Genomic DNA, 27,675 nt, shown 5'->3' with positions numbered 1-27,675 from the left:
TGGGCCAGCACAGGTGAAACACTTTCCCACTAACGAGATGACAAACCAGCACAGGTGTAACACATACTGACTAACGAGGTGACGCCAATCGGTGCAGCCCACATGCTAATGTCCAACCTCAAAATAAAAATGGAAAAACCAAAGCCTGTAATACATTCTCCCTTAAGACATCAAATATATCCTATATTTTTGTTGGAGAAGTTTGCTCACCACCAACAGAAAATGATTTCCATCTCACAACATGATCAACTTAAATGCGTCACCTTTTCCAATATAATCATGGTGTCTGTCTGTCAACAATTAAATACAAGACAAAACAGCCAACTCTTTTTTTATATACTGTATATATATACTTTTTACAATCTATTTTTTACTGCCTAAAAAATGAAGTTTGAGAAACATAGGTAAAGTCACGCACATTTCTATAACTCTCATCCACTTGGAACAAGCCCAACCAAGACACAACTAATCTCCAAAAATGACAAAACGTGCAGTCAAAATAAATTGTGAGCCAGGGCTAAACACAAAACTTATTGCATGACCACCCTTGAGAAACAGTCAGCAACCAAGTTGTCCTTACCACGGACATGTCGGATTTCAAGAGGAAATCTTAACAGCCTTTATCTAAACGTCCCTTTTTCAGGACACTGTCTTTCAAAGGTAATTCGTAAAAATCCAAATAACTTCACAGATATTCATTGTAAAGGGTTTAAACCCTGTTTCCCATGCTTGTTCAATCAACCATAAACAATTCATGAACATGCACCTGTGGAACGGTCGTTAATAAACTCCCAGCTTACAGATGGTAGGCAATTAAGGTCACAGTTATGACAACTTAGGACACTAAGTTGCCCAGGGTCCCTGCTCATCTGCGTGAATGTGCCTTAGGCATGCTGCAAGGAGGCATGAGGACTGCAGATGTGGCCAGGGCAATAAATTGCAATGTCCGTACTGTGAGACGCCCAAGACAGCGCTACAGGGAGACAGGACGGACAGCTGATCATCCTTGCAGTGGCAGACCACGTGTAACAACACCTGCACAGGAACGGTACATCCGAACATCACACCTGCGGACAGGTACAGGATGGCAACAACAACTGCCCAAGTTACACCAGGAACGCACAATCCCTCCATCAGTGCTCAGACTGTCTGCAATAGGCTGAGAGAGGCTGGACTGAGGGATGTAGGCCTGTTGTAAGGCAGGTCCTCACCAGATATCACCGGCAACAGCGTCGCCTATGGGCACAAACCCACCGTCACTGAACCAGACAGGACAGGCAAAAAGTGCTCTTCACTGACGAGTCACTGTTTTGTCTCACCAGGGGTGATGGTCGGATTCGCGTTTATCGTCGAAGGAATGAGCGTGACACCGAGGCCTGTACTCTGGAGCGGGATTTATTTGGAGGTGGAGGGTCCGTCATGGTCTGGGGAGGTGTGTCAAAACATCATCAGACTGAGCTTGCTGTCATTGCAGGCAATCTCAACGCTGTGCGTTACAGGGAAGGCATCCTCCTCCCTCATGTGGTACCCTTCCTGCGGGCTCATCATTGGGGTGGCAGGTAGCCTAGTGGTTAGAGCGTTAGGCTAGTAACCGAAAGGTTACTAGATCAAATCCCAGAGCTGACAAGGTAAAAATCTGTCGTTCTGCCCCTGAACAAGGCAGTTAACCAACTGTTCCTAGGCCGTCATTGTAAATAAGAATTTGTTCTTAACTGACTTGCCTGGTTAAATATATAAAATACAGTACACTTGGCCTATATCACTGTTAATGGTATATTTCCATATTGAAGCCATGCAATTACTGTTCAAAACATATTTAGCAAATATGGGATAGGCCTATATTTAGTAGGCCATTTAACAAACTAGACTATAACGGACTGATTCTAATTGGAGTTAATTTTCATTGCAATACATAAGACTGTAAATACACAAGTTGAAGCAACCACATATTTTAGCCCTGGGGCACATTCTGATTGGCCAGTCAGAGGTCAAGCCTCGACACACCTACAACTTTTTAATTAATCAAAACTCAGCCCTCTCGTGCCACTATCAGCTAAAGCACCCATAATTCTAGTTGTGAAAATAGCAAAAACTATTTTGGAAACACCTCTGAACCTATAGACTACCGCCAGTGCTTAGATTTACCATTGCAATAGGTTTATTAAAATAGAGTCGTGAATCTCCAACAAGCCATTCTTGATTGCGTTATATAATTAATATATGCATTTTCCCATGCCTAAACAAGAGATTGTTCTTCGCAGCACACAGTTATGAGAGTGTAGACCCAGAACTAACAATGTTACCCCAATGTTTGTCTTTGGTATTATCTTTGCTATTTTGGCACCTGCTGCACATTCAGGGCTTGGTATCTTCTTCTATAGCATGGACACAAATAAACATTATAGTATACTCTTACAGGCTTTGGTTGGACATTAGCACGTGGGGCACACAGAATGGTGTCACCTCGTTAGTCTGTGTGTGTTACACCTGTGCTAGTTTGTCATCTTGTTAGTGGGAAAGTGTTTCACCTGTGCTGACTCAGGTGATATTTAAGAGTGACTGGCCCAGTGCTCCAGCTGTCTTGCGATATGCAGAGGGTTAACACCTTTAGTTGGCTTTCCCTATTTGAGTTCTAGACAAACAATCCTTTAGCTGATCTTCCATGTTTTTGTTTGGCTACACTTTTTGATTTGCTTCCTGTCTTTAAGTTTGGTGTGGGTTTTATAGTTGTGTGCCTGTTGTTGCTTGTCAACTTTCAGTGGACAGCCCATGAGCCTTTCAGAACCCCTCCTACGCTTTGGTTGTGGTCAGTGACTTTGTTAGTTCCTCTTTCTGTTTGAGCGACATCATTTCTTGCTAAGGACTAACAAATTGGGAGCTTGTTTCCCATGAGTATGGTAGTCGCTCTAATCACCTACTCTAAAGCTCTGCTGTGCCCAGATATATTTTTGTGTCCAAAATACACTTTTGGTAGCGTTTGTCACTGACATCCAACCTGATTGGTACAATAATTTTAAAAGTTTACATAAACACAGGCTTACAAAAAAAACATGGACTTTAAGTTGGAAGGATTTATGGAAAACCCTACATGGGAGATGCTAGATAATTGTATGAAGATGAATCTGCTTGTCATTGCAAAGCATTATGACATCAATGTTGCACATGCAAATTCAAAAGCAGTAGTCAAAGAGTTACATGCTGACCAGACCTCACGCACGCGTGCATCCGCCTTCGTGCACAAGTTGATTTTTGTCCACCCACACCATACACGATCAGGACACGCAGGTTGAAATATCAAAACAATTATATTAATTTGGGGACAGGTCGAAAAGCATTAAACATTAATGGTAATTTAGCTAGCTTGCTGTTACTAGCTAATATGTCCTGGGATATAAACATTGGGTTATTTTACCTGAAATGCACAAGGTTCTCTACTACGACAATTAATCCACAGATAAAACGGTCAACCGAATTCGTGTCTAGTAATTTCTTCTTCTTTTGACTTTATATGGAGGTTGGCAACCAACTTTTAAGGTTCATTACCACAACCAACTGGAGTGTGGACCTCAGTTCATCTTTCAATCACCCACGTGGGCATATGCTCCTAAAAACTAATGAGGAGACGGGAGAGGCAGGACTTTTCGAGCGTCACAAATAGAACCAAGTTCTATTTTAGCGCCTGGCTACGCAGACGCTCGCTAATGCGCGCGCAATGATTGAATAATGATGATGAAAAGGGTCATGGGGTGGTAGTGTACACCCCATAGATGTGCAACTGCGAGAGCTAGAACTCAAGGCAAAATGTGAAAAACTGAAAACAGAGCTTGAGCACAGGGAAAGAGAACGTGAGGAGAGATTGGAGCAACAGAAATTAGAGCTTGAGGAAAGGGAAAGACAAGATGCGCGTGCAGCCAAACTACAAGAATGTGAACATTCAGCCAGACAACAGGAACGTGAGCATGCCATTTCACTAAGAGAAATAGAATTGAAAGCACTCCGAATCCAGTCAGGCCGTCCTGCAACCTCAAGAGAGTTTGGTCGGCACAATTATTTTACTCTGTTTGAGCAGATTGCCACATCCCTAAAATGTCTGCGAGACATTTGGTCACTGTTCCTTCAAAATGTTCCTGTGGGAAAAGCTCAAAGTGTACACCGCTTTCTCTTGACCAGAGTTCAAATTGACACTTAATGCTGCTATCCTATCCTTACGAGTTGGTCCCAGAGGCATACAGACAACAGTTCCGTAAATTAACCTGTTACATCTAGGGGGCAGTAATTTCACGGCTGGATAAAAAACGTACCCGATTTAATCTGATTATTAGTCCTGCCCAGAAACTGGAATATGCATATAATTATTAGCTTTGGAGAGAAAACACTCCAAAGTTTCTGAAACTGTTTGAATGGTGTCTGTGAGTATAACAGAACTCCTATGGCAGGCAAAAACCTGAGATGCTTCTGTTCAGGAAGTACCCTGTCTGAACATTTCTTGCCCTTCTTTATTATCTCTGTCGTTTACAAAGGATCTCTGCTCTTACGTGACACTTCTCACGTCAACAATGGAGTCTCACAGCCCGGGAAAAACAGGAATGATGTCATTCAAAGCCCTGGCTGAAGCACACGAGAGCAAATGCTGAGTGGTCAGTCAATGGACTAAGCCTTAGGCGCGTGACACGCCCCGCCCCCGGCTTTCGGTTTTTTCCTCAGTTTACAGACAGGCAGATTCCCGGTCGGAATATTATCGCTTCTCTACGAGATAAATTGCATAAATATTGGTTTTAAACAGCGGTTGACATGCTTCGAAGTACGGTAATGGAATATTTCGAAATTTTTTGTCATATTTTGCGTCATGCTCGTGGCCGAGATTTAGCGTTGGGATAGTGTCTAGAACGCACGAACAAAACGTCGCTGTTTGGATATAACGATGGATTATTTGGGACCAAACCTACATTTGTTATTGAAGTAGAAGTCCTGGCAGTGTATTCTGATGAAGAACAAGCAAGGTAAGAACATTTTTCTTATAGGAAATGTGATTTTGGTGAAGGCTACACTGGGTGGGTGTCTAAATAGCTAGCCCTGTAACGCCGGGCTATGTACTTACATTATTGCAAAATGTGCTTCATCCGAAAAGCTATTTTAAAATCGGACATATCGAGTGCATAGAGGAGTTCTGTATCTATAATTCTTAAAATAATTGTTATGCTTTTTGTGAACGTTTATCGTGAGTAATTTAGTAAAATCACCGGAAGTGTTCGGTGGGAATGCTAGTTCTGAACGTCACATGCTAATGTAAAAAGCTGGTTTTTGATATAAATATGAACTTGATTGAACAGACATGCATGTATTGTATAACACAATGTCCTAGGTGTGTCATCTGATGAAGATCATCAAAGGTTAGTGCTGCATTTAGATATGGTTTGGGTTTATGTGACATGATATGCTAGCTTGAAAAATGGCTGTGTGATTATTCCTGGCTGGGTACTCTGCTGACATAATCTAATGTTTTGCTTTCGCTGTAAAGCCTTTTTGAAATCGGACAGTTTGGTTAGATAAAGGAGAGTCTTGTCTTTAAATAGCTGTAACATAGTCATATGTTTGAAAAGTGTAAGTTTTCGGATTTAGAGGAGTTTGAATTTCGCGCCCCGCCCATCATTGGATATTGGAGCAGACGTTCCGCTAGCGGAACGTGTAGATGTATTAAGAAAGACACAATCACAAAGCAATGTTGAGTTCACAAGGGAACAAGCATGTCTTTTTGATCAGTGGTGTTGCTTTCAAGAGGCCGAGGACCTTGAGGATTTAAAGACACTCATACTTTTGCCTTCACGAAAGGGTTATCTACATTTATGAGCACAAGGATCTCACCCTTGAGAAAGCTGCAGTCCTTGCAGATGAGTTTGTTGACACACAAAACTACCTTCACAAACAAAGCACCCAGTAGTTATCCCTATGCAAAAAGCAATCCAGAAGTCCCCTCCTACTGCAAGGTTTCAGTCATTTTCTACAGAGCCCAAAGACCGGAAGAAAGCTGGGTTTTTTTCATATCCATCAGTTTGTTATTAATGCCGTGAGAAAGGAAACATTGCCTCTGTGTCCTAAGTTGAAACAGAAAAATTTGAGAAAAAGCAGTTTCTTCTTGTGGGAGCCCTCCAGCCCATTAAGTCTCTGGTTGGGACTGGTGTATCTCCTAAACAATATTTTGGATGAGATGTGTATGAACCTTTTTGTTTCAGACGATTTGTGTCTTTGCAGAGTGGTGATGCTGTTAAGCAGCCGGTGAAGATACTGCGAGACACTGGGGCAGCCCAGTCCTTCATTTTGGAGGGTGTTTTGCCTTTGACACTTCAGCGAGTGAGTGGTTACGATGTGTTAGTACAAGGCTTGGAGATGGGTTGCATGGAAGTTACTTTGTATAATGTAGAACTCGAGTTTGATCTTATTTCCAGTTCAGTTGGAGTGAAGACGAGCCTACCGGTGAAGGTGGTCTCAATTATTTTGGGAAACAATTTTGGCTGGAGGGAATGCCAAATCCTGTCGGTTTGTAAGGAACCCAGAATAGAGGAACCTGATGAGTTATCAGAAAAGTTCCCTAGCGTGTGCTATGCCTAAGAAAGTCACCAGGAGCAAGTCTAGTGTTCAGGATGTCAGCGATCCCACCATGGTCGATCTGTCTGAGTATGATTTTGGTAAGCCTCCTGAGTTGACCTCTCTTTTGAAAACCCCAAGGGTGAGCGAATTTGTACGACCGCTGAAGGAAGAGGGTCCCTACAGTTCGATGTCTAGGAAGCAGCTGATTGCTGAACAGAGTAAAGATGTTTCCCTTTCCCCTCTTTTTGTTGAGATACATCCAGAGGAGGAGTTTGAAGTTTATGGGTGTTGCTTGGACAGAGATGGTGTTCTGATGAGGAAATGGCATTCTCGCGCCACTTCTGGGCAAGACAATTGGCCTAGTTTTCTCAAAATTGTTGTTCCAGCTGCGCTTCGACTAGAGATACTGAGGTTGGCTCACAATAGCAGGCCATCTTGGGGTCAACAAGACCTGTGGCCGTATCTTGCCTTACTTCTTCTGGCCTGGTCTGAAACAGGATGCTGTGTCTTACTGTACATCCTGTCGTGTTTGCCAGTGGCCGGGTAAACCGAAAAAAGCTTTACCAGTTACACCTTTGCAGCCTATTCCCGCTTTTGACAAACCTTTCAGCAGGGTTCTGGTGGACTGTGTTGGTCCTTTTCCCGAAGCCAAGAGTGGTAACCAGTTTCTCTTAACCATCATGTGTGCTGCTACTCATTCGATTTTCACAAAGTCAGTGCAGTTACTAAGTCAGACTCGACGATTATGTGGACTGTGTTGGCGCTGCTAAGTACATTAGCAAGTTTGATCTGCTGAAGGATTATTGGCAGGTCCCTCTTAACTGAGCACGCCAAAGAGTTGACTGCTTTTGTCACTCCTGATGGTTTGTTTTCCTACCTTCGTCTTCCAATCAGGTTACGAAATGCTAAGACCCTTTGGTCTCTGCACCGGTGCTAGCAGCTCCGGATTTCCGTCGTCCATTTGCTTAGTACACCGATGCCAGCGACGTAGAAGCCCGGGCTGTGCTCCTACAGAAATACAATAACAATGTTGAGCACCCTGTGGGGTACTTTTAAAAGAAATTGGCCTCATATCAAAACCACTCTCGAGAAGGAGGAGCTCGTTTGGTACTGGCTCTTCAGCACTTTGAGGTTTATGTATGAACTCTCTACCCTTCTGGTGGTCTATACCGATCATAACCCTCTCGTTTTCCTGCAATATGGGACTCCAGCGAAGGAGTCGGCAGTTCGTGGAGCTCGTATTCTGGACTAAACTGTCAAATTGAGGCAAAGGTAAGAATCTCTGGATTAACTATCTAATGTGAATCCAGAGATGGTTAATCCAGAGCTTCTTACCTTTGCCTCGATTTGGCAGTCTAACAGTGAGGACTCATAATTTCTTCCTGAGACCAGCAGACCAGTGAAATAAAAAACTCATAATTATCAGCTTTAATTCAGTCAGCGGATAAAACCGCTTCGCCAGGACAAATATATATATATATATACACTCCTTTCTTGAAACATTATCTTAACACTCACTGGACCCATATGTTCACTTGGCTACGCATGCCTCTCTCTAATATCAATATGCCTCATCCATTACTGTCCTGTTTAGTGATTACTGTCTTATTTCACTCCAGAGTCTCTGGCCCTGCTTAATATGCCTTAACCAATCATGTTGTTCCACCTCCGACATATGCGATGACATCACCTGGTTAAAACTTCTCTAGAGACTATATCTCTCTCATCATTACTCAATGCCTAGGTTTACCTCCAATGTACTCACATCCTACCTTACCTTTGTCTGTACACTATGCCTTGAATCTATGCTATTGTGCCCAGAAACCTGCTCCTTTTACTCTCTGTTCCGAACGTGGTAGACGGCCAGTTCGTATAGCCTTTAGCCGTACCCTTATCTTACTTCTCCTCTGTTCCTCTGGTGATGTGGAGTTTAATCCAGGTCCTGCAGTGCCTAGCTCCATTCCCACTCCCCAGGTGCTCTCATTTGTTGACTTCTGTAACCGTAAAAGCCTTGGTTTCATGCATGTTAACATTAGAGGCCTACTCTCTAAGTTTGTTTTACTCACTGCTTTAGCACACTCTGCCATCCCGGACGTCTTAGCCGTGTCAGAATCCTGGCTTAGGAAAACCACCAAAAACCCTGAAATCTCCATCCCTAACTATAACATTTTCCGCCAAGATAGAACTGCCAAATGGGGCGGTGTTGCAATCTACTGCAAAGATAGTAATACAGAACTCTGCAGGCTATCCAAGTCTGTACCCAAACAATTCGAGCTTCTACTTCTAAAAATGCACCTTTCCAGAAACAAGTCTCTCACTGTTGCCACTTGCGATAGACCTCCCTCTGCCCCCAGTTGTGCCCTCGATACCATATGTGAATTGACTGCCCCCCATCTATCTTCTGAGCTCGTGCTACTAGGTGACCGAAACTGGGACATGCTTAACACCCCGGCCATCCTACAATCTAAACTTGATGCCCTCAATCTCACACAAATTATCAATGAACCTACCAGGTACAACCCCAAATCCGTAAACACGGGCACCCTCATAGATGTCATCCTAACTAACTCGCCCTCCAAATACACCTCTGCTGTTTTCAATCAAGATCTCAGCAATCACTGCCTCATTGCCTGCATCCGTAATGGGTCTGCGACCAAACGACCACCCCTCGTCACTGTCAAACGCTCCCTAAAACACTTCTGCGAGCAGGCCTTTCTAATCGACCTGGCCGGGGTATCCTGGAATGACATTGACCTCATCCCGTCAGTAGATGATGCCTGGCTATTCTTTAAAAGTGCCTTCCTCACCATCTTAAATAAGCATGCCCCACTCACAAAATGTAGAACTAGGAATAGATATAGTCCTTGGTTCACTCCAGACCTGTCTGCCCTTGACCAGCACAAAAACATCCTGTGGCGTTCTGCATTAGCATCGAATAGCCCCCGTGATATGCAATTTTTCAGGGAAGTTAGGAACAAATATACACAGGCAGTTAGAAAAGCTAAGGCTAGCTTTTTCAAACAGAAATTTGCATCCTGTAGTACTAACTCAAAAAAAGTTCTGGGACACTGTAAAGTCCATGGAGAATAAGAGCACCTCCTCCCAGCTGCCCACTGCTCTGAGGCTAGGAAACACTGTTACCACCGATAAATCCACTATAATTGAGAATTTCAATAAGCATTTCTCTACGGCTGGCCATGCTTTCCACCTGGCTACCCTTACCCCGGTCAACTGCCCGGCAACCCGCCAAAGCCCCCACCATTTCTCCTTCACCCAAATCCAGATAGCTGATGTTCTGAAAGAGCTGCAAAATCTGGACCCATACAAATCAGCCGGGCTAGACAATCTGGACCCTCTCTTTCTAAAATGATCTGCCGAAATTGTTGCAACCCCTATTACTAGCCTGTTCAACCTCTCATTCGTATCGTATGAGATTCCCAAAGATTGGAAAGCTGCCGCGGTCATCTCCCTCTTCAAAGGGGGTGACACTCTAGACCCAAACTGCTACAGACCTACATCTATCCTACCCTGTCTTTCTAAGGTCTTTGAAAGCCAAGTTAACAAACAGATTGCCGACCATTTCGAATCCCACCGTACCTTCTCCGCTATGCAATCTGGTTTCAGAGCTGGTCATGGGTGCACCTCAGCCACGCTCAAGGTCCTAAACGACATCATAACCGCCATCGTTAAGAGACTTTATTGTGCAGCCGTATTCATCGGCCTGGCCAAGGCTTTCGACCTTGTCAATCACCACATTCTTATTGGCAGACTCGACAGCCTTGGTTTCTCAAATGATTGCCTCGCCTGGTTCTCCAACTACTTCTCTGATAGAGTTCAGTGTGTCAAATCGGAGGGCCTGTTGTCCGGACCTCTGGCAGTCTCTATGGGTGTGCCACAGGGTTCAATTCTCGGGCCGACTCTCTTCTCTGTATACATCAATGATGTTGCTCTTGCTGCTAGTGATTCTCTGATCCACTTCTACGCAGACGACACCATTCTGTATACTTTTGACCCCTCTTTGGACACTGTGTTAACTAACCTCCAGACGAGCTTCAATGCCATACAACTCTCTTTCCATGGCCTCCAACTGCTCTTAAACGCAAGTAAAACTAAATGCATGCTTTTCAATTGATCACTGCCCGCACCTGCTCGCCTGTCCAGCATCACTACTCTGGACGGCTCTGACTTAGAATATGTGGACAACTACAAATACCTGGGTGTCTGGTTAGACTGTAAACTCTCCTTCCAGACTCACATTAAGCATCTCTAATCCAAAATTAAATCTAGAATCGGCTTCCTATATCGCAACAAAGCATCCTTCACTCATGCTGCCAAACATACCCTCGTAAAACTGACCATCCTACCAATCCTCGACTTCGTTGATGTCATCTATAAAATAGCCTCCAACACTCTACTCAACAAACTGGATGCGGTCTATCACAGTGCCATCCGTTTTTGTCACCAAAGCCCATACACTACCCACCATTGCGACCTGTACGCTCTCTTTGGTTGGCCCTCGCTTCACACTCGTCTCCAAACCCACTAGCTACAGGGTATCTACAAGTCTCTGCTAGGTAAAGCCCCGCCTTATCTCAGCTCACTGGTCACCATAGCAGCACCCACTCGTAGCATGCGCTCCAGCAGGTATATCTCACTGGTCACCCCCAAAGCCAATTCCTCCTTTGGTCGTCTTTCCTTCCAGTTCTCTGCTGCCAATGACTGGAACGAACTGCAAACATCTCTGAAGCTGGAGACTCATATCTCCCTCACTAGCTTTAAGCACCAGCTGTCAGAGCAGCTCACAGATCACTGCACCTGTACATAGCCCAGCTGTAAACAGCCCATCTATCTACCTACTTCATTCCCATTATGTATTTATTTATTTATCTTGCTCCTTTGCACCCCAGTATCTATACTTGCACATTCATTTTCTGCACATCTACCATTCCAGTGCTTAATTGCTATATTGTAATTACTTCGCCACCATGGCCTATTTATTGCCTTAACTTACCTCATTTGCACTCACTGTATATAGACTTTTTGTTTTCTTTTGTTCTACTGTATTATTGACTGTATGTTTTGTTTATTCCATGTGTAACTCTGTGTTGTTGTATGTGTCGAATTGCTATGCTTTATCTTGGCTAGGTCGAGGATGCAAATGAGAACTTGTTCTCAACTAGCCTACCTGGTTAAATATTTTGTATTTTTTTTAAACAGCCTTTATCTATTATAGACATGTTTGCGCAATGGCAAACCTATAGGCCTTTAGTGTGTGACAGGTTCGTAATTCTGTCAAAGTAGCCTACACAATCGCAAAGCGTGTGAAATATATTCACGTGCGCCGCACACAGCCTAGTTTCTGCGGACGTCATGTGCAGGCAGCAAGAGTGTGCAGCTCTCAAATGGTTTTGGCATGGAGCGGCTCACAGAAGGATGACATCGGTAGCCGGTAGGGTAGGAAAGACGTTTCAATTTATGATATCTAGCAGTAAATGCTAACTAAGGAAACAATGGGTATGCAAACCAGGTATTAAAAAAGTTTAGTCCGAAGTGTTGATTTGTATGCTATTTGTGGTGCGCAATTGTTATCATGCACTGTTTGCATCAGGGACGTAGAGATGGATGGGCCTGGGTGCACTGAGGCCAGGCCTTAACAGGCCCACCCAGTCAGATTGATGTGGTTTAAGCATTGTTGTGGACTTAGACCATCACATCATTTAAAACCTTTTTATATATATATATATATATATATATATATATATATATATATATATATATATATATATATATAAAAATAGGTGATTTTTGAGGTTGAAAATCTGAAACATCTATAGGAAAAATTCCCACGGGGTGCCATTTTCTTTCGCTGGACTGGCCGTTTGGGAATTTTCTTGCTAAATTACAGTATACCCATATCTCCAGGTACCACTACACCTCGGCATAGGGCCGATGGAAAGACAGCAGTCACACACAGCATTATGGTAAAGGTTAAGCAGTAAATAAATTCGGACATAATAAGCCAGTAGGTAGCAAATCATAAACACAACCATTAAGTGTCTCCCAATTGAAATGTATTACTATTACTTCCCAAAAATAATTTCACATTTAGCACACAAAGTAACCTGTGACTTAAAGTGGAACTGACTGTGTTTTGAAAGATATGAAAGAGAGCATCATAATATCAGTAAAAAATATCCAATTCCCAGTTTATGCTACAAAACCAGCTTTATAAGAGGTTTTAATAATAGCTTATTTTACTCAACGTTCCATGACGGATACGAAGGCATTGATGGCAGAATAGATAGATGCATGATTAATATAATTCTCTAATACATTTCTTGGTAGTCCAAAAAATATTGCTATCAGGTTGTAAATCACAGCTGGGCTGGTACATTGTTTGCTGCCTCCATTCTGGATGCACTGTTTCAGTTTCAATGACTCAATATTCTGTGCAAAAACGGACAAATGTAACTAATGCTGAGAATGTCAATACAGTCGAACTAGCAAGGGCAAAGATCACAAGTCAGTCAAAATGTTGCTAATAGGCTAGTGTATATATTTATGTAGCAAGCTTAAAACACGGAACCTAACGTTAGCTAGCTAGCTGCTTGGAGGATGTCATGCCATTGGAGGAGTGGGTGAGTGACTGACTTTTTTCTCATCATTTTTTGGTGGCTATTTTTTTTTATTTATTTCACCTTTATTTAACCAGGTAGGCAAGTTGAGAACAAGTTCTCATTTACAATTGCGACCTGGCCAAGATAAAGCAAAGCAGTTCGACAACATACAACAACACAGAGTTACACATGGAGTAAACAACATACAGTCAAAAATACAGTATACACAGCTCATCTCACAGCTATACACAGCTAGAGATGCAGGTATCATTTGGTTAGCTAGCAACAACTTGAACGACTGTTATCCAGTTGGCATATCTCTTGCGTTCGCAAATTCACTCTTTATCTACTCCGATTTCAGAGCACTCTCTCGTCCAAGTGTGCCAGAGCACAGTACTGATGAATTTACTAATGCGCAACACCCGCTGAATATGAAGAAAAAAAACTGTCAAGAATGCTCTAGATAACATGTAAACAGCTAACCAGCTCTGCTACGGCAAGTAAAATGGTCAGAGTGAGGTGTTCTCTCATTTGTTTCTGGAAGTATCTAGCTAACAAGCTAGCCACCGTTAGCCAGTTTGCTTGGTTGGGACAAGCATGGCAAGCTGCAGAAGGAAGAGGAGGCTACAATTCCCCATTGTTTATCAGCGCAATTTTGACAGCCAACTAGCTGAAAAAGTTAGAGGGTTTATCTAATGTTCCTTCATTAGATTTGAGCTCATTTTGCTCTGCCTAGCATTAGTTGTTGATCTTGTAGTTGTTGATGTGCATAACTGAGTAAGAGAGCCTACCTGTTCATGGTTGTTTGATCAATAGGACTGTAAAGTTTCCAAATGTGAGAGGACTTCTGTGGTGTTTACATTTTTGCAGAAATTCAGGTGTATTTTTTGGCGAATGTGTTCTAATGATCTAAAGTTGCTGTAACATGGGTCGTCTAAAGGAGACCAAGGCGCAGCGTGTAGAGTGCTCATATTTGACTTTTAATGAAGACACTTGAACAAAACAACAAACCAACCGACAACAGTTCCGTAAGGTACACTTTGACAAAACGGAAAACAACTACCCACACCCACACATGAAAAACAGGCTGCCTAAGTACGGCTTCCAATCAGAGACAACGATAGACAGCTGCCTCTGATTGGAAACCATACCAAAACAGAAAACAAAAACATGACCTCTTACAAGGGTCAGGACGTGACAGTACCCCCCCCCCCTCCCCAAAGGTGCAGACTCCGACTGCACCCAAACAAAACCCAACAAAAACAACCCCAAACACAAAGGGAGGGCAGGGAGGTTGACAAAAGTCTATGGCAGCTCATGTGCTACACCCAGAACCTTCCTCTCCCTCTGATCCTCTAGCAACGGAGGTGGCTCCGGCTCAGGGCGTAACCCCCGTTCCGCCCGCAGATCCCTCCGCTTCTGTAACACTGGCCTGTGGATCATTATCGGAGGAATCGGACTGTAGATCATTACCGCAAGCTCTGTGCTGTAGACCACTACTGGAGGTTCTGACCTACAGGCCGCCGCTGAAGGTTCTGACCTGCAGGCCGCCGCTGTAGGCTCCGGGCTGCAGACCGCCGCTGGAGGCTCCGGGCTACAGACCGTCGCTGGAGGCTCCGGACTGAAGAGCGTCGCTGGTGGCTCCATGCCATGGATCATCTCTACAGGTTCAGCGCCAAGGCTCATCACTGGAGGCTTCTTTCCATGGATTATCTCTACAGGTGCCGGGCCATCGATTATCCCTACAGGCTCCGGACCATTTATAAACCCTCCAGGCTTTTTGCCAAGGATTATTTCTTCAGGTTCCGGGCCATGGATTACCTCTTCAGGCTTCGTGCCATGGAATATCCCTACAGGCTCCAGGCCATGGATCATCACTAGAGGCTTAATGCCATGGATCATCTCTACAGGCGTCGGACCATCGATTATCACTGGAGGCTTTGTACGTGGAGCAGGAACCGGTCTCACCGGACTGGGGAGACGCACTGAGGACCGAGTGCTCAAAGCAGGCACCGGCCGTACTGGGTTATGGATGCGCACTGGAGGGAGAGTGCGAGAGGCAGGCACATGCTTACCACAAAAAGCACGGGTAGTTGACTCAGGCCTCACCCCTGGCCCAGCCAAACTACCCGTGTGCCCCCCCCCCAACAACATTTTTTGGGGCTGCCTCTCGTTTTTCCCAGGTAGGCTCCGATATCTATCGATTACCTGGCCCCAAGTCCAGTTCCTCCTCTCCATCCACTCCGTATGTGACCAGGTGTCCATTTCTGCCCGGGCACGCCGCTTGATCCAGTCATGGTGGGTAGTTCTGTAACATGGGTCATCTAAAGGAGACCAAGGCGGAGCGTGTAGAGTGCTCATATTTGACTTTTAATGAAGACACTTGAACAAAACAACAAAACGACCGACAACAGTTCTGCAAGGTACACTTTGACAAAACAGAAAACAACTACCCACACCCACACATGAAAAACAGGCTGCCTAAGTATGGCTTCCAATCAGAGACAACGATAGACAGCTGCCTCTGATTGGAAACCATACCTGGCCAAAACATAGAAAACAAAAACATTGAAATAGAAATCTAGAAAACACCATATAGAAACAGAAAACCAAAACCACCCAAAACACCCACCTGTCACGCCCTGACCACTCTACTATGGAAAATGACCTCTTACAAGGGTCAGGACGTGACAGTTGCGCTATTGCAACTGCCTGGAAACACACAGTAAGGTTCAAGGGGTATGATGGCAAGCACGTGTGGCAAATGGCTTGTTCATTTAAAGGCCTACTGTAGCTCTGATTGTTTATAGTGCACCGGTCTGTGTTGTCTCCGGTCCTGGACAAAACAGATGTTTCTGGTCTCGGTCTTGACTCATTCTCGGACCCCTTGTCCCCCTTCGGGTCTTGGTCTTGACTCTGACTCAATTTGCTCTGGTCTTGGATCGGTCTCGCTTTAGGTGGTCTCGAACACAACACTGGTTCTTTTATGATAGCCACATTAGCAGCTAATTAGCATTTCATGTTGGGGGTGGGGTGGGTAAATACAGGCAAATATATTGATAAAAGTCACCTTGGTAACTGCCTACATGTACATATTGCCTCAACTAACTGGTGCCCACGCACATTTACTCTCTACCGGTACCCCCCTGTGTATAGTCTCGCTATTGTTATTTTGCTGCTGCTCTTTAATTACTTGTTACTTATATTTCTTATTCTTACTCATATTTTTTTTAAACTGCTTTGTTGGTTAGGGGCTCATAAGTAAGCATTTCACTGTAAGGTCTACACCTGTTGTATTTTGCGCGTGTGACTAATAACATTTGATTTGTCCTAGAGAGATTTACATGGTTATCAAAACGTCACGTCAGGGTAAGCCTACACGAAACACAGTCTTTATTTTAAGTGTTTCTAAAATTCCCTATGGTGAAAAACCATTGGAACCATTTCCTTGTTTGATTGTTAGGTTTTATGGGTATTATGACTCATTCTATGGTACTCTATATCCCTAGTTGTGCTTACTGAAATTGCCATATTGGCGCACATTTTTAAGGACACACCTCAAATATTGCTTCCTCAACGGAAGATAGGTAAATTATTGAACCTGGCCGAGGGGTTGGGAAACGCCCGTGTGCCAGTTTTTACATTACAAAATGTAGAACTAACGTGCGTTTGATACTTGCGCCTCCTTACCGCCAGCCAAAAATAGAGCCTTCAATGAGATTCGGTAATGACTGTTTTTCAGCTAATTCCCCCATTAGCCGTGTCTCACCTTGTGTCCTAGCCTAATGGTGGTTGGGATGTTTTATTATTATTAAAGCAGAACATTGCCCTGCTGAGAGCAGAGCTGAGCAGCTGTTGGAGCTTATCATGGTCTGTCTCTCCGTATGGCAACACATTACCACTGGACCTCTGAGACAATTAAGGGCTAGGTAGAAGCAGGCGGGTACGAAGTCAACTCTATACTTATAACATTATGCCTATGGTGATGAGGTGTAACCAATGAGTGTAACCTTCTAGCCGGCCACAGTGTTGTTGATTGACTTAGTGGGTTAATGCAGGAAACTATTGGTTCTACTCGAGTGGTTTTTTACCCATAGCTGCAGTGGATACTAGCTCTGTTTATTACAGTCGTGACTTCATATTCTATCATCCCCCTGTGTGCCCTATAGATGCCATATTGACTTTGAAGAAGTCAGCTGCTTGCTAGTCTATTTACAGGTAAATGCCAAAATAAAGGAAACACGTGAGTAAATGAGGGATACAAAGTATATTGAAAGCAGATGCTTCCACGCAGGTGTTGTTCCTGAGTTAATTAAGCAATTAACATCCCATCATGCATAGGGTCATTTGTAAAAATCCACAGTTGCCCATTATTTTGTCTACCATGGCTAAAAGATCTGTGACTTTGAAAGAGGGCTCTCAAATGAGCATTGGGGGTTTAGTGTGTGTGTGTGTGTGTGTGTGTGTGTGTGTGTGTGTGTGTGTGTGTGTGTGTGTGTGTGTGTGTGTGTGTGTCATTCACCAGATCTCAACCGAATTGAACACTTATGGGAAATTCTAGAGTGGTGCCTGAGACAGTGTTTTACATCACCATCAACAAAACACCAAATTATGGAATTTCTCATGGAAGGACGGTGTTATAGAGTTCCAGACACTTGCAGATTATATGTCAAAGATCATTGAAGCTGTTCTGGCAGCTCGTGGTGGCCCAGCTCCCTGTTAAGACACTATGTTGGTGTTTCCTTTATTTTGGCAGTTACCTGTGTGTGTGTGTATGTATATACCGTATTCATCAGTGTATGGCACTAGAAGGAGCTGGCCATGGTCCTGAAAACATCTCAGTGGGCAGCTTCAAAGGGATGTTCAGGGGGGAGAGGCACTTGTTGTCGAAACATAGCTGTAGTATATTCTTACTGCACAGTACATCTCCCGTCTCCTGCAGCATACTGTATCGACTTTTGTATACATATTTTCTGTACTACTTATACTTATAAGTATTATAGTTCTCATTCACAAGGCATTAGTTTGTCAGCTGCTTAGAAACGGTACATTTTAAGTTACCCGGTTGAAATGCACCAACACATTTGATCACTGTGTTTTCCTAGAGTACATTTGACTCTAAAAATCTAGTCTGCTTCAGTAGTTAAGGGGCTAATCCTAACTTTTACTGACATATTTGACAATTTGTAATTAGGATTCGCCCCTATTAGGGTTACCTGGGACCGTATGTACCAAGGCTCTTAGAGTAGGAGTGCTGATTTAGTCAATTTTCGTTATGATATAAAAGTTTAAACTGATCCTAGATCAGCACTCATACTCTGAGAAGATTGATACATACAGTCCCTGTTCTACGGTATGATTTAATTTGCTTTTCATTACACCCCCAGGTGCCTTACGTGAGGGTGGCCCCCGAGGACCTCCTGAGGGCCCGCTTCCCGCGCTTCTCGCCCCTGGACCTGCGGCCCACCAATGCACATGTCAGCCTAGCCGTGGTGGACCTGCTCTCCTTCTTCAACAGCACCAGCGCCTGTCTGCTCTGCGCCAGGGCTGACTGTGAGTTGCCAACCATAGAAATGGAAATTACTAGATGGACATTCCCATTCAAGTAAACTAGCCTATAGAAATACAATTACTCAATTAACTCAACTATGTTGTGATGGATGGACCCATAGAAATATAATTACTGTAATGGAAATTCCACTGGGTTTTATATGATAACAATACCCCTGATCAGTAGTACAGTTTAACTTTAGGACATGCATGCAGTCATTGCATATACAGTAACAGGAGGCGATGTAGTGAGATGGTAATTTAGCAGATATGATAATTTAGCAGACCCATAAAATTGGTGTTGACTGACCAACTGAGCCATTGGAACCACCATGCTTCCTCTAGCAGGTCAGTCATCTCTGTCAGTCTGCCCCTCAAGCACTCATCTGCCCAAAGCGGACTATTATTTGTTTCATTCACATCACACACTCAGCATTCATCTGAACATAGCAGGTCATTATTGATCCAATTTAGCTTATCTGTCTTGATGTGGTCATTGGGACGTTTGTGTGTGTGTGTGTGTCACCATGCGTCTGTGTGACAGGCCTATGGTGCCAGGCCACCTCAGGGATGTCACCCAGAGACAGGGGCAGGTGTGGAAAGCGTGAAATGATGAGTTACACTTTGCTTTGGTTCCCAATGCTTATATAGAACGTGGATAAGATGAATCCCTCCAACCTAGGTCCTAAAAATATACTTAGGCTAACAGCTGGTATTTTCTCTATAACAATATGTTATCTTAACTTAAAATAGAATGCCTATTTCCTAGTGAATTTTGCTTTTACAGTGTTAGTTGGCCACTGGGAAGATGATGTTGCTTACTTATGACAATGCATCAATTTTGTTATATTTTGAAGATGGTAAATTACATACTGAATAGTGGTCTTTTTGGACGGACTTGAAATACAGAAATCAAGCATTCAGAGCATATGTAAGAAAATACGGCCAACAAAGGAGTGATAGTGTAAACCTACAATGGCTGTATGGATAAAATACTTCCTATGATTTACTTAAAGGACTAGCTTAGTTGTAAGATGTGATACTTCTATCACCAAAGGCAGAATTCCTTGCAATAGTCTCCTACTGGCCATTACTTAAACTATTAGACGATATTGTAGCGACCTGACGTTCATAAGAAAGTGCATCAACGTTGTGGGCTGTGGGATACAATATTACACTTTCATGGCCAATTGTTGCTGTTGTCCCAGGTTTGATGAACCTGGAGCAGTTACTACGTCAGTTCCTAATCTCTAAGGAGACGCTGACTGTTCGTGTGCTGGATGACAGTCAGGACCCCATGCCTGTTCTAAAAGAGATCCGCAACTACCAGACTGACACCATCATAGTGGACGCCAACGCCACTGTGTCCCTCCTCATCCTGGAACGGGTAAGCGTCCCAAATGGCCCCTTATTCCCTATATAGTGCACTACTTTTGTCAGAAATAGTGCACTATAAAGGGAATAAGTTGACACATTTTGGGACACATCCATACACTCCAGCCCAATCCCAAATCTATCGCTATAGGTCTACGCTTTATGCACTTGTGGAGATCTTATTTGATAGGTGTAAAGCGTAATTCATAGTCCACAGAAGCTAGGACGCGATAGTCCGGTGTCCCATTGTGACATAGCTATGCGGCTCTGAGACCATCATCCGTGGGGACGCACAGCCCAAACGCACACCTTCCCACAATTCCCAACCAACGCATCTCTGGTATGCGTTTTATATTAATTTGAATGAGTTGACAGTTGGAGAAATTGCTTGAGCTGCGCTCAGATTTCGAAAAGTATGAAAGCCAACATGTTCCAATGTTCTAGTACACTGCTACGCGTACCCTCTTATAGACGCTTAACTAGTGATATGCTAATACATCTTTCTACCTTGACATTTTACATTTACATTTACATTTTAGTCATTTAGCAGACGCTCTTATCCAGAGCGACTTACAGTAGTGAATGCATACATTTCATTATTTTAAAAAAAAAATTCCCCCGTAGAAAACTCTGATAGGTTCAGTGGAATTGTCACCATATTGCTTACATCTATCAAATCCTCTCAGATCTCCAAAGGTACATAGAGCGTTGGGTCTGGGAGGCAATTTGGGATTGGGAATACAGTATCACTAATAGTGGCTACATTCATTACACTAACAAGCTGGGTTCAAACAAACCGGGTTGAGTAGGTTAATTTCTAAAGCTAATCCGTTACAGTTACTTGTCCAAAATTGTAATCGGTAACATAACTTTCTGACTACCCAAACTTAGTCTTAAAGAAAAAAAATAGTGAACCTTTACTTAACTAGGCAAGTTAGTTAAGAACAAATTCTTATTTACAGTGATGGCCTGCCAGGGAACAGTGGGTTACCTGCCTTGTTCAGGCAGAACAACAGCTCGGGAATTCAATCCAGGAACCTTTCAGTTACTGGCCCAATGCTCTAACCACTAGGCTACCTGCTGGCCCAGGTAGCCTATCTGATTACATTCATTAATCTGATTATTCAGTTACTTTTAGATTGCTTTCTCCTTAAGAGGCATTAGAAGAAGACAAAAATGTGTGTGTCAGGGGCGTCGTAAGGATTGGACCAAGGTGCAGCGGGAACGTGTATACTCATCTTTATTTAAAGGAAGGAAAAAGAAACACGTATACAAAAAACAACAAAGGACACTAAGCAGTCCTGTCAGGTGCACAGACACAAAACAGGAGACAACTACCCACAAACCCCCATAGCACAAACACCCCTATACATAGGACCTTCAATCAGAGGCAACGAGGAACAGCTGCCTCCAATTGAAGGTCAATCAACAAACCCTAAACATAGAAGTAGAAAAACTAGACTGAACATTGAAAAACACTAACCTAGAACATAGACCAAAAACCCCGGAACACTCTAAACAAACACCCCTCTTACATAATAACATAGCCCAACAAACCCCGAAACACTCTAAACAAACACCCCCTGCCACGTCCTGACCAAACTACAATAACAAATAACCCCTTTACTGGTCAGGACGTGACATTGTGTTACCAATTCAATGACATCTATTGCAGGATAAATCAATGTTAAAATTTACATAGCTGGCCATATATGGATGTTACATTTTACTTTATGGGTTGGTTATGTAGGCTTCTTCTAACCCATCACTTTCTACTACATATAATACAATTTAAATGTTATCTTGACATTAATAACCAAAGCCTATCAGAATTCCAGTCATTCCAATAAATGGCATACCCTTTGATCTTCAAGAAATAGGACTTGGAAATATGGAAGTATAGATTAGACATTGTTTTACCTGAGCATAACCCCAAAACTAAGAACTTATTAGCCAGCCCTACTCTGTTGATTGTGATTTTGTTATCATGGAGGACTGATTGGGCTCATTGATTTGAGTTGAAAAATAAATGCTTCGATCATGGAATGGGATGCTTTGAGCATTACTGAAAAGTGCTATTTACATGTGAAAAAGGAATGCCATATGCTGCATTTGCTATAGGCCTATTGTTTACCTTTTTGTTGGTGACACTGATATTGTGATAATATGCAGCTGTTTAAAGGGCAAATCCACAGATGAAACAATAACAAAATGTTCGCCCCGCCTGAGAGAGGGATGAGTCTGGAGGGATGGAGGCTGAGGGATGGGTCTGGAGAAATGTAACCACTTTCAGATTAATAGACAGTGCTATGGATGCAAGGACTGACCATTCATGATATCAAACTTATTGTTTTAACTGTTATGAGGCTATACAAAGTTTGTTTACATTTACACTGTTTACAAACATTGGAGAAAAACAAGCTTTTATTTTGAGTTCTCATGGAGTGTGACAGTTGAACTGAGCTCATGAGGCATTTATAAGTTATATTCTTCAAGAATCAATGGAGGTAAATACAGTGCCAGTCAAAAGTTTGGACACACCTACTCAGTCAAGGGTTTTTCTTTATTTTTACTATTTTCTACATTGACAAATAATAGTGAAGACATCACTATTACATCACCCTTTGCCTTGATGACAGCTTTGCACACTCTTGGCATTCTCTCAACCAGCTTCACCTGGAATGCTTTTCCAACAGTCTTCAAGGAGTTCCCACATATGCTGAGCACTTGTTGGTTGCTTTTCCTTCACTCTGCAGTCCAACTCATCCCAAACCATCTCAATTAGGTTGAGGTCGGGTGATTGTGGAGCCCAGGTCATCTGATGCAGCACTCCATCACTCTCCTTTTTGGTCAAATAGCCCATACACAGCTTTGAGGTGTGTTGGGTCATTGTCATGTAGAAAAACAAGTGATAGTCCCACTAAGCCCAAACCAGACATGCGGAGATCATCTGTTCACCTACTCTGCGTCTCACAGAAACCACACAGAGGTTGGAACCAAAAATCTCAAATTTGGACTCATCAGTGGACAGATTTCCACCAGTCTAATGTCCATTGCTCACGTTTCTTGGCCCAAGCAAGTCTCTTCTTCTTTTTGGTGTCCTTTAGTAGTGGTTTCTTTGCAGCAATTTTCTCTCGTGCGTAATGTGCAGTAATGTGCGTAATGTGCCTATATCATATATGTATTGGATAATGGCACAATCATTTGGGCTTTTTTGAGCTTGGACTCATTTAATGTCTTTAATGTAGGGCTCATAAAATGTATAGCTCAACAGGCTCAGGCTTGAATTGTTGTTTTGATATATTTCACTGTATCACAATTCCAGTGGGTCAGAAGTTTACATACACTAAGTTGACTGTGATTTTAAACAACTTGGAAAATTCCACAAAATGATGTCATGGCTTTAGAAGCTTCTGATCGGCTAATTGACATAATTTGAGTCAATTGGTGGTATACCTGTGGATGTATTTCAAGGCCTACCTTCAAACTCAGTGCCTCTTTGCTTGACATCATGGGAAAATCAAAAGAAATCAGCCAAGAACTCAGAAAAAAATTGTAGACCTCCACAAGTCTGGTTCATCCTTGGGAGCAATTTCCAAATGCCTGAAGGTACCACATTCATCTGTACAAACAATAGTACGCAAGTATAAACACCATGGAACCACGCAGCCGTCATACCGCCCCGGAAGGAGACACGTTCTGTCTCCTAGAGATGAACGTACTTTGGTGCGAAACGTGCAAATCAATCCCAGAACAATAGAAAAGGACCTTGTGAAGATGCTGGAGGAAACAGGTACAAAAGTATCTATATCCACAGTAAAACGAGTCCTATATCGACGTAACCTGAAAGGCCGCTCAGCAAGGAAGAAGCCACTGCTTCAAAACCGACATAAAAAAGCCAGACTACGGTTTGCAACTGCACATGGGGACAAAGATCGTACTTTTTGGAGAAATGTCCTCTGGTCTGATGAAACAAAAATAGAACTGTTTGGCCATAATGACCATCGTTATGTTTGGAGGAAAAAGGGGGATGTTTGCAAGCTGGAGAACACCATCCCAACTGTGAAGCACGGGGGTGGCAGCATGAAATAGTTTTAACAAGAAAAACAAGTTTTAATGACTCCAACCTAAGTGTATGTAAACTTCTGACTTCAACTGTATATACACCCACACACACACACACACACACACACAGCAAAAAAGAAACGTCCTCTCACTGTCAACTGCATTTATTTTCAGCAAACTTAACGTGTAAATATTTGTATGAACATAACAAGATTCAACAACTGAGACATAAACTGAACAAGTTCCACAGACATGTGACTAACAGAAATTGAATAATGTGTCCCTGAACAATGAGGGGGTCAAAATCAAAAGTAACAGTCAGTATCTGGTGTTACCACCTGCTGCATTAAGTGGAAAAACGAGTTTTAATAACTCCAACCTAAGTGTATGTAAACAATCAACTTCGTGTGTGTGTGTGTGTGTGTGTGTGTGTGTGTGTGCGGAGAAACTACAGATTGGAGCTTTAAATCTATCAAAAGTGTTTGAGCGTGTGTCCATTAGGCCTATGGATTATTATTATTTTATCAGCATGATTTAGATTGAGAAATAAAAGCACCACTGGGATCCGCACTATGCAGCTATTTCAAGAGCACATTTTTCACTGGCTGTCCACTGGTTCCAAAACAATGATTGATAGGCAGCTTAAACTTCTTGAATTCAACCATTATTGGGTTCAAATACACATTTTAGATTTGTGAACAGCCATCCACAACCACAATGTGTTAGGCGCAAATAGCTAAATGAGAGAACAGCAGTGTTATTCACATCATTGCGCTATGTAGATATCAATAACAAGTTATATCCGTATTGCCGTAGACTACACCACTGCTGTCATCCTTACCTCCAAGCGTTTATTCAAGTTGGAAAGTCTTTGGATGCCGACAGCAGTCGCACCATTGGCAGACATAGCTTGGACTGTAACCTACAAAAGCGTATTCCTGCTCTTTTCCCGCGATCCATCAAACACATTTGGTGTGTTATCATAGTGGTCTCTGACTTGTGGTCAGACTCGCTCAGGCAGAACAAACTTTAACTTGCGCCTTTCTTTCAATGTTGATTTGAATGTCATTGAGAAAACAGAAATGTCAAAGATTTTGTTTCCGCAAACATCCTCTCTCAAAAGTAATACTCGAAGTAATCACGTAGTTTTTCAAAAGTATCTGTAATCTGATTACTGTCACGTCCTGACCAGTATAGGGGTTATTTGTGATTGTAGTTTGGTCAGGACGTGGCAGAGGGTATTTGTTTTATGTGGTTCGGGGTGGTCGTTTGTTTAGAAGGGTTTTTGTCCGGGTTTTGGGTTATGTTTTTGTATTTCTATGTTCTTTCTAGTTTAGTATTTTCTATGTTAGGTATTGGGTGTTGGACTCTCAATTGAAGGCAGGTGTTTGTAGTTGCCTTTGATTGAGAGTCATATATATATATATATATATATATATATATATATATATATATATATATATATGTATATATGTATATATATATGTATGTGTGTGTGTGTTTTGTTTGTTAATGGTGGGTAGTTGTTTTTGCATTGCATTGCTGTAGCCTGCAAAACTGTTTCCTGTCGTTGTTTTTTGGTGTTCACATTCAATAAATATAATGATGAGCACGCAACCCGCTGCGCCTTGGTCCTCTCTTCACGAAGACAGACGTTACAATTACAACATTTTTGCTGGTAACGTAACAGATTAGTTAACGTTTTTTCTAATCCCTTACATGTAACAGATTACATGTACATTACATGTAATCCGTTACTCCCCAATCCTGCAAACAAACAGAGTATCATCCAACTAGGATTACCCCAAGGAATGTTCATCTAATTGTGTTGCTTGGTTGACCATTCCGTAGACAAATTGTATAAATGTTTTTAACATTTTCCCATTCAATATCTGTTTATATGACTCAGTATGCTTGTTTGTATCCAATAATACCTATATGGTAACGATTTACATAAGTGTTTGTGCCTTTTTGATTGTTTACCAGTGCGTGCTTGGTAATAACATTACTAAAAGCATTACTATTTTAACACATGAATAGTAAGCACTAGTATTAGACAGCTTCTGTTACGCATCTAATAGAAGTTTCAAAGATCCGTGGAAAAGCTTTGGGTCATGTTCTTATGAATTTATAATAACCACATTGGCATGACTTATTTATTTGACTGCCTTTATGATTGGTTTGCAAAGAAAAAAGTAGTGTCAAGTAAAAATGTCACATTGTTTTTGGAATTTTCTCTTCTTTTAAAGTAATCCCAAGGGACAGGAGGAAATGAACACTTTGAAAATATGAAACCATGAAATATGTTTTCCCAGGCAAATTCCCTAACCATCATAAAGAGAATACTGTCTGCTGACAACATGGACTACAGAGTTTATTTTTTCTCTACTATTCAAGAACTTTAGGTAGATGTTTCTGACTGTGGCCTGAGGTGGTCTATTGGTTACTGCCGCGCCTTCAGAGCTCATATGTATGTCAGTGCTGGCGTGGGTTCGAATTCGAGCCCCCCTCCCCTCTAGCACATCATCTCTCCTTCCTCCTTTCCTGTCCCTCTTCCATGTCTCTGTCCAATAAACTTGAAATATCCCCCAAAATAAAATGGATGTCTTTCCAAGGGCAATAATTGAAGTGGTTTCTCTAAAAGCACATCATGTTAGTGTGAAAATTCTTGATTATGTTACAGACAAGAAGCTTCTCGGGCTTGAGGCATCATTATTTGTGAGCTAACCAATGATGTGGATTCAGGAAGCAGCAGATTGAAGTCAGGTGGATTATGTAGAGGAAATACACATTCAAAATAGTTTTATGTGCAGGCTGCTTTTGAGAGTAATGTAAAAAGCATAGAGGCATTGTAACTGGAACAAAACATAATACACTTCACAATCTCCATCCACAATATGTATTGGCTGCAGATTCAGACCTTAAAATACTATAAATATTTTTTGAAGAACCTTAAATTTCTTCATTATAAAACCTAATCAATTTCCTTTATAAGATGGGCAAATAAAGTACTACTCTAAAGTTTGAAATATTCTAAAGCACAGCTACGGTTTCTTACTTTTTGACTGTCTGAAATGGCACCCTATTCCTTATATAGTGCGCTACTTTTGTCCAGGACCCATGATGACCAGAGCCCTATGGACCCTGGTCAAACGCAGTGCACTCTATAGGGAATAGGGTGCCATTTCAGACACATTCCGTATCTCCTGGTTGGTTGTAAAGTTTGCCTTTAAGTTGTCATTTGCCTCAGTGTTGACGGCAGATGACGCAGAGCAAATTTGACAACCTTTTTCTCAAAATGTGATTTTTGACCAAGCCTGTCAGAAGCCGTTGTCAATTGACTTGTCTCTGCCAGTGCACCAGCTTGATTTGTACTAGTGCTCTACAAAAACTGGGCTAGAAGTCATATGGCTGCAATTCTGATCATGTATTATCTGTTGTGAAGTTAAATGTTTATTTTGCAATTTTTGTTTATCAAGTTTAG

At 42.4% G+C, this 27,675-nt stretch overlaps 1 protein-coding gene across 1 annotated transcript in view; it reads left to right on the top strand.

The window, feature by feature from the left end:
- LOC115154084 (glutamate receptor ionotropic, kainate 4-like) overlaps window positions 1-27,675 on the top strand; it is a 114,699-nt gene that overhangs the window by 46,084 nt on the left and 40,940 nt on the right. The window contains exons 5-6 of the mRNA XM_029699947.1: window positions 18,590-18,755; window positions 19,961-20,139. Coding sequence (XP_029555807.1) covers window positions 18,590-18,755; window positions 19,961-20,139 — 345 coding nt within the window. The remainder of the gene's footprint in view (window positions 1-18,589; window positions 18,756-19,960; window positions 20,140-27,675) is intronic.

The sequence above is a fragment of the Salmo trutta genome, chromosome 19 (assembly GCF_901001165.1).
Source record: "Salmo trutta chromosome 19, fSalTru1.1, whole genome shotgun sequence".
Taxonomy (NCBI): Eukaryota; Metazoa; Chordata; class Actinopteri; order Salmoniformes; family Salmonidae; genus Salmo; species Salmo trutta.
This window is presented reverse-complemented; position numbering and strand designations above follow the sequence as displayed.